General features: G+C 54.4%; 1 protein-coding gene across 4 annotated transcripts in view; it reads right to left on the bottom strand.

Moving 5' to 3' along the window:
* Positions 1–257: 257 nt before the first annotated feature.
* Positions 258–8,010, bottom strand: part of SLC44A2 (solute carrier family 44 member 2 (CTL2 blood group)) — a 32,802-nt gene continuing 25,049 nt past the window's right edge. For 2 of the 4 annotated variants that reach the window (XM_070792827.1, XM_019964166.2), the window contains exons 11-22: positions 6,643–6,774; positions 6,452–6,551; positions 6,274–6,366; positions 6,013–6,097; positions 5,142–5,404; positions 4,962–5,056; positions 4,323–4,426; positions 4,143–4,216; positions 3,983–4,053; positions 3,730–3,818; positions 2,254–2,338; positions 258–1,472 (exon numbers count right to left, since the gene is read on the bottom strand). In XM_070792827.1, coding sequence (XP_070648928.1) covers positions 1,366–1,472; positions 2,254–2,338; positions 3,730–3,818; positions 3,983–4,053; positions 4,143–4,216; positions 4,323–4,426; positions 4,962–5,056; positions 5,142–5,404; positions 6,013–6,097; positions 6,274–6,366; positions 6,452–6,551; positions 6,643–6,774 — 1,298 coding nt within the window. In that variant the 3' untranslated portion in view covers positions 258–1,365. Of the gene's footprint in view, positions 1,473–1,529; positions 1,835–2,253; positions 2,339–3,729; positions 3,819–3,982; positions 4,054–4,142; positions 4,217–4,322; positions 4,427–4,961; positions 5,057–5,141; positions 5,405–6,012; positions 6,098–6,273; positions 6,367–6,451; positions 6,552–6,642; positions 6,775–8,010 lie in introns of those variants that run through there. The other 2 variants (XM_019964164.2, XM_019964165.2) reach the window with 2 other exon arrangements.

The raw sequence follows: 8,010 nt of genomic DNA, 5'->3' as shown, positions 1-8,010 counted from the left end.
GTGTGCCGAGGAGGTGGGCAGGTCACTGCCGCCTTTTGGAGTTTGGGGATCAGAGCCTAATAAGGGGTATTTGTTCAGGAGAAACCTGAACGACTGCATGGTAGAATTCAGTCGGAGGCCAGCAGACAGCGGGCTTCCTGCCCTCCCTCCTTCCCCCTGGAGAGAGTCGCCCCAGCTCGGAGGATCTCAGGGCAGCTGAAGCTGGGGTTTCCCCCCACCAGCCTCCCACTCTCCCCGACAAACACTCCAGGCCCAGGCGCTGTACAATAGGCACTTTATTAGTGGTTGGAATGCAGTTACACGTAGGGGTGTGTGAACAGAATCGGGGAGGGGGCAGGCAGGCACAGGAGACAGAAACCCCAGGGTGGGATTTCTCCAGATCCTGGATTGGGGGGCCTTGAGATATGGCGAAGGGAGAACGGGCACACCAGTTCCCCCGAATTCAACACATTTGGCAAAAGGATCCTCAAAGCGAGGAGACTGGGGGTGGGGGGTGCCCATTTGCCCAAGGCATCTACCCCTATCCCCCCTTTCTTCGAAATTGTCCCTTGGGTGGATTCAGTTTCTTATCTCTCTTACAAAGAGAGGTGTGTCAATAAGTGGCAGAGAAAAGGGGAAATTCGGCCCGACTCAGCCAGCCAGCCGGTTTCCATTAAGCCGCTATTACCAGCCTACTCCCTGCTCCCCACCAGCCTACCCCCAGCCTCCCTGCCCCCAAAACCTACCTCCCTCTTCTCCACCCCATCAACACCCCAGCTACTGCCTCCTTGGCCAGGAGACACCCCTACCTGGGCACACACAGCGACACCCGAGGAGGGGACATAAAGCATTCTTTAAGTGGCCCCATCTCAGCCGTGAAGACAGAGAAAAAGCTAACAGACCCTTTAATGCGTGTCCAGGTTTAAAAATAAAGAAATGCCTGCAGTGGCCAGTAGCCAGTTGTTCAGCCTGGAGAAAGGGTTCTGGCATCCTGGCCAGAGCAGACGCAGGTTGCAGTGGCCTTGTTGCAGCCACCGCTGTTGCAGACACAAATACTGTCCTGTTGTAAGAGGGGGCAGGAACCGCAGGGCAGCCCACAGAGGCCCCTCACATGTTGGATATTAAGAAGCCCCACCTGGCTTCTCATCCCGGCTGGTGGGGGGCAAAGTAGTGAGGCAGGGAGGTGCCCAGAAAACTCCGACTGGCCCTTGGCATAAGAAGGTGATGCCCTAAATCCTGCAGGTTCCCTGGTGGTAACTGGATGATGGGTGGGGCAGGAAGGGGGCGGCAGTGATAGGACTTCAGGTCAGCCCGATGGGCTGGGGGTTCTGACCCAGCTGCCCAGCACCCATTGCGAAACTTCCAGGGAGGGTGGGGGCGGGGCCTCTAGGCCTCCGCCTGCCTCTTGTTGGTCTTGTTCAAGATCTTCTTCAGGGTGAGAGACATGAAGTAAGGCCTCTCGGGTGTCCCATCGTTCCTCTCCAGGTCCTCCACTGTGGAGAGAGGCCCCAGAGCAGGAGGCATGAGGGGAGCCCACGGGCAGGGGCACCGGGGGATTGGGTGGGTGGGTGGGGAGTGGGGTGGGCCAGAGAGAAGCCTCAGAGGGTTAGGAAGCAAGAGGCGCTGGGACTGGAGCAGGGTGGGAATGGGGGACGCACACACACACTGATCCCCACTCCCAGGCCCAAAAGCCCCGCATGCACCTGCCCTGATCTACAAGCCAGCCTCCCTCTCTACTCCTCGACTTCTGCCCGCTTCCCCTCCTCCGCACTCCCCTTCAACAGGATGTCTCTCAGCTCGGGCGACATGAAGTAGGGTCGCTCCTGAGAGCCGTCATTTCTTTCCAGGTCCTCACCTGGGCTCCCCCAGGAACCAGCAAGTGGGAAAACAGGGTGGTCAGGAAGGGAGGGGATGAGGGAGGTTCGGGGCAGGGGAGGTTTCAGGGAAGCCAGCAGGCATGGAGGAGAGGAAGAGAAAAGAAAAAACAAAAAACAAAAAATAGACGGAGAGACCAGAGTTAGTGGCAGCCACAGATGTCCCCCACAAAGCCAGAAACTCCAAAGCCGAGGGCCCAAAGGACAGTGTTCCAGCTGCAGCCTGACCAAAGGACAAGAGGATGGAGCAGCTCTGAACGCCGGGGAGAAGCTGGGGGGGGGGTGGGAGGTGGGGCAACCTGGGGCCCTAGGGACAGCCAGGCTCTGGGGAGGCCGCGGGCACCAGGTGGGCAGATGGGAGTCAGGGCCCAGCAAGGGTCGGGGGTGAGGGGTTACTCACAGAAACAGAGGAAAAGTGTGTCCACACACATGCCATAGACACTGAAGAAGCCATGGGCGATCAGGTAGGAGCCAATGACCACCGTCTGGGCAAAGGACAGACAAGCTGTTTCCACCCTTCTGCCTAAGGCAACCTCTACCCACCACCTCATCCCTTCCCAGCTAGCAGCATGCCATTTCCCTGCTGATAAGCCAGCCCCTCATTTAAAGCCTTTGGTTGCATTTTTTAGGGAATAATAGGTTTTTCCAGTATTCTTTTTTCTTTTTAATTTTTTTGGCTGCACTACAAGGGGTGTGGGATCTTAGTTCCCAAGCAGGGATCGAACTCATGCCCCCTGAATTGGAAGCAGAGTCTTAACCTCTGGACCGCCAGGGAAGTCCCCAGTGCGTGACAGCTGTAATGCCCACATCCCTATTAGACTGTGTCTGTCCCATTTATATCCCCCAGCAACCTGGAAACTCAGAGGGCCTTGGTAGGTACTTGATAAACATTGATTGACTAAAGTGAGCAGATTAAACAACTTGCCCAGAGTCACTCAGACTAGCAAACAGAAATAAAATCGAGGTCACTGGGCTCCAAGCCCTGCACTCAGATACTGTACTGCTCTTAGGGTGGTGACCTAAACCCCCAGCCACGGCCCCATCCTCTGCCTGCCCGATCTCCACCTCCTCATCCCTTCACTCCCTCCACACCAACCACACTCATTTGCTCACTGTCCCTGGCATAGACCTGCCTCAGGTGTTTGTCCCCTCTGCCACAATATTGACTGCATCTCTTTCAGATCTTAGACATGACATCACTTCCACAGGGAAGCCCTCTAGACTCCCACACCTGCCCACATCCTCCACTGCAAGCTCTAACACTTGGTTCCCTGTAATTCTTCTTCTGGAACGTACAACTTTGCAAGCATACATCTAATTTGCATCATCATGGGCATGTGGAATATGTGGGATCTTACTTCCCTGAGCAGAGATCGAACCTATGCCTCCTGCATTGGCAGCATGGAGTCTTAACCCCCGGACCACCAGGGAGGTGCCACGTCTATTTACTCCTAAACTGTAAGGCCTTTGAAGGGAAGCCGTCCCAGGTCATGCCTGAACATGGTTGTGCTAAGTCGCTTCAGTCGTGTCTGACTCTTTTTGTGACCCTATGGACTATAGCCCACCAGACTCCTCTGTCCATGGGATTCTCCAGGCAAGAAGACTGGAGTGGGTTGCCATACCCTCCTCCAGGGTATCTTCCTGACTCAGGGATCAAAACTGCATCTCCTTTAACTCCTGCACTACAGGCGGATTCTTAACCACTGAGTCACCAGGGAGGCCCCGGAACATGGTTGGTACTTAATAAACGTTTGTGGCCTGAGTTAATCAACCATTCCCCACCTCTGCTTCCATTCACATCTGTCCAGTCAGAGGAGCCCAGGCGAGTCCCGACATCTCCTTTCCCCAACCCCTGCCCACCCCCAAAGGTTCATACCACTACAGGGACCCAGTAATAATTGAGGGATGGTGCTGTGTCCTGCACGATCCTGATTCGGTGAGTGAAGAAGAAGAAAGCCAGGATCCCTGGAGAGCAGAAGGAAATGGAGATGGTTGAGGGTTCTAGATAAAGGAAATGCTTCCCCCACCACCAAGAAGACCCCAGAGAAGACAGTTATCGTAGAAGACATGGGGGCCGATAGCAGCTCACAAATGGCCTCCAACAGTCTCCGAAGCCAGACAGCACTCACCCACGCTACCGACTATCAGAAGTTTGCCCAACAGGAAGAGGAAGTCGGTGACTTTATCCAGGACAGCCACCCTACAGGGCACAGTAAGAAGCAGACATGAATGCTGGCTCAGGGCCTGGGGAAGGAGGGAGGTGGCCAGAGAAGGGTGTTTTTCCCTGACCTGATGATGTTTCTCATGAGCAGGAAGAAGGCGTTTCTGGCTGAGGTGCAGAAGTTGGTGCCGTAGATGGCAATCTGGAGGGGGGTGGGAGCGATTGATCAGCCCCACCGGGCCAGGGAATAAGGGCTCCTCCAGCTAGAAGCAGCTGGTGGGTTAGTTCCTGGTCCCAGGCCTACTCACCATGATGTAGGCGTTTCTGTTGAGGAATTTGATGAATTTCTCCAGACACCAAAAGCAGCATTTGAGACAGCTCATGAGGAACTTTGCAAACTTGTTCTCTGCCGCTGGTAGATGAGAGAGATGCAGAGGTGAGAGGAAACCCCACTCGGCCTGGTAGGAGCCCCTACTTCCTTGTTTCACACACTTGGCAGAGTCCAGGACTCTTAGAGCCTCCTTCTCGAATAGACAAGGAAAGGGAGACTTGATTCAGAACCCTCGGGGTCCTGCCCCGCACGCTGGTAGGAACCAACAGTGACTCTCAGCCCAGTCCCCCAAAACAGGCATTCAGCCCAGCCTCGAAGATAGGAATAAGTGACAACCCACTCGGCTACCCTGGTCCTGCCTCCCAGGCAGAAGCCAATCCTTGAGACCTCCTTGGCTCCACCCCAATATACAACCAATCCCAGCCTGACCGTCTCTTCTGGAACCAATGGCGGCCCCGCCTCTTGTTCCCGCCCCTTCAAAGGAAAGAACTCCTTTCAATGGGCTCTTCCAGCCATTCCAGCAATTTAGCCCCACCTCCCTCCAAGAATCAATCCCAATCTACTCCCTTAGCCCCGCCCCCCCATGGGAATCACGTCAACCACCCGTGGGCCATACCTTTCAAGCGCTGATCCAAGTACTCCAGTATCACTCGGATGACCTGCACGATGGCCAGAAGGAGGGAGCCAAAGGCCAGGGAGCCTGTGTGATACCTTTGAGCCGAGGGGGTGGTCAGTGGCCGGGCCAGGCCTCTTCCACTCCATCTTACCCCCACCCCCAGCCCACCTGGGTCCCCACCTGAGCGCCCGGCCAAAGGCAGAGAAGAGCGGGAAGGCAGGCAAATCATCCGGCTTGTTCATGGCCCAGTAGTAGGAGGCAAACGCCCCGGCTAGTGTGACCTGGCCCAGTGCCAGCACGAAGTTGGCCAGCCAGAAGAACATGAAGACGTTGAAGATCTGCAGGCCCAACAGGGCCCGGTGGTAGGTCGATTCACCACCATAGAAGGCGAACTGGCAGTGGGCTCCAGGACACAGGCGGGATTCATTGGAGGAGGGGAAGGTCTGTGGGAGGGATGCAGAGCCTGGTCATATCATAGGGCCTTGTGGTTCAGAGTGGGCTCTGGGCATCAGGTCCAGGTCAGGTGGACCATGGGGTGGGACAGGAGTCATGAGGAACTAAGTCAAGGAACTAGGAGTTTACAAGAAGGGCTTGCAAAAGCGGTTCTAAAAGCAAGATCAGAGATCATTGTCTCAATGGGCATCAGGGAGGCAGGATAAACTATCATGAGGATCAATGGAGTGGCCATGTGGACAGATCACAAGTGGCAGAGATCACTATGAAGACCACAGAGGGCAGGTGAGGGGCTTGTGAAAAGCAAGGACAGGGTTCTGGAAGCAAGAACTGGCCACCATTGGGTGAAGAGAGGGCTGCAGTAGCAGGAGACAAAGTCAAGGGTGGGGGGAAGGTGAGTGGATCAGCACTTAGGGAGTAGGGGGGAGTGGGGGCCAGGCTGGATCTCCTCCCCCCACCCCATGCCCCCTGCATCTGGCACAGGACATACAGCAGGCGTCAAATGTTTGCTCCAATGGTCCCCAAGTGGGAACAAGAGATTTCAGATCATCTGTGGGCTATCAGAGAAACAGCCATCCCTCTATTTGGGGACACTCACCTCGGGGTTGCAGGTTTTCCCAGCAACTGGGCAGCTGGTCTCATTGAAGATCTTATAGACAGCTTCGTTGGAAGTGGACAGGAAGCTAGAAGCTTGTTAAGGAATCTAAGTTCAGGGCTTAGGGACCACAGGGGCGCATAGAAAAAGAATCCATTCCCACACCAGGTTCTGGCCTTGCCCCCAGGCTGCGGGTCATCTCCAGGCAAATTGGGCACTTTTAGCCATCCCTGGGGTCAGAAACCAGGATCTGATGGTGGATACATAGCAGTGCTAGCCCAGTAGGCGATGCAAAGGCACAGCAGGAAGAAGGTGACCAGTGGGTACAGCAAGGAGCACATCACGTATCCCACAGCCCTGGAAAGAGCAGAGGCACAGACATCAAAGCCCGAGCAGCCCCCACGACTGCCCCAGCCTGACCCTCTGGCACCCCAGCACCCACCTGCTGGCTTCTTTGATGAGTGCGATGGCAATGAGAATTCTCTTCCGTAGAAAAATGAGCAGCAAGATGATAATAACCTCAACGATGCTCAGAATGATCACTGTGGGGGGCAGAGGGTGAATTCAAGTCTGCCACCTGCCTGGGCTCCCCGCTCCCTCCCAGGCCTCACCAAGTGGGGAGCTGGTACTCACTGAAGGCCACCCAGGTCTGCCGCAAGTGCAGGTACACTCGGAAGTCCGTCTGGAAGCCAAGGTCCACCAGGGAGACGTCAGAGCCAGCCTCACCACGCAGCCGAGCATACTCCATGTAGCAATGCAGTATTCCTGCTCAGGGGAACCACTGTGCTACCACTGACCTCAGCCCAACCACCGCTCCCCCAGCGCTGCAAAGCAGGTACAATCATATCCATTTAACAGAAAACAAAAACCAAGGCTGAGAGGGCGCTGCTGTTGCCTCAGGGCCTTTGCACTGGCTGTTCCTGCTGCCTGGTTCAGTCTCTCCCCAACTGGATCCCTTACATCGTCTAGTCTCTGCTCTAAAGTCACCTTCTCATGCAACCTTCTAGGATCCCTTCCCCCCTTTAGAATAATACCCTCTTACACTCCAAATTCTTATCCCCCTTCACTGTTTTGACATCCCAGAGGTTATCTGGTTTGTTTCTTGTCCATCTTGCCCATACCCCCCTGGAATATAAACTCCACAAGAGTAAGATTTGTCCTGGTGTATTCATTGCTGTAAGCCCAGGACCTAGAAGACTTCCCAGGACATAGTCATTCAATACAAGATGGATGAATGAATGAGTGAGCAGGTATCAGGGTTGTGTGACCTGAGGCTTTCCTGACCCCTCTTCATGCTCAGTTGCTTCAGTCATGTCCGATTCTTTGAGACCCTAGGGACTGGAGCCCATGGGATTCTCCAGACAAGAATACTGGAGTAGGTTGCCATTTCCTCCTCCAACCTGACCCCTCTGTAACAATGATTCACAGGTGGGGAGGGAGGACATGGGTGCTAACATCCAGTGGGGCAGCATTAGGGATTTTCAGCATTCTCTTTAGCTCTCTGTAGAAGAAAATTATAAAGTACAGATAACATACAAAAAGCTAGTCACCGGGGATTTCCCTGGTGGTCCAATAGTTAAGACTCCAAGCTCCCAATACAGGGGGATCAGGTTCAGTTCCTTGTCAGGAAACTAGGTCCCATATACCACAACTAAGCGTTCGCATGTCACAACGAAAACATCCCTTGGGCCCCAACTAAGACCCAGCACAGCCAAGGGTAGTAACAAAATGGTAATGGTGGTGATTTAGTCACTAAGTCACGTCCAACTCTTGCAACCTCATGGATTGTAACCCACCAGGCTCCTCCGTCCATGGGATTTCCCAGACAAGAAAGCTGGAATGGGTAGGTAGCCATTTCCTTCTCCAGGGGATCTTTCCAACCCAGGGATCAAACTCAAGTCTCCTGCATTGCAGGCAGTCTCCTGCATTGCAGGTGGATTCTTTACTGTGGAGTCACCAAGTAACAAAGACAATAAAACTAACTATTTAAAAAACAAAAAC

Source organism: Bos indicus, chromosome 7 (genome assembly GCF_029378745.1).
Source record: "Bos indicus isolate NIAB-ARS_2022 breed Sahiwal x Tharparkar chromosome 7, NIAB-ARS_B.indTharparkar_mat_pri_1.0, whole genome shotgun sequence".
Lineage (NCBI taxonomy): Eukaryota > Metazoa > Chordata > Mammalia > Artiodactyla > Bovidae > Bos > Bos indicus.
Note: the sequence above shows the minus strand (reverse complement) of the source record. Positions and strands in the feature narration are given on the sequence as shown.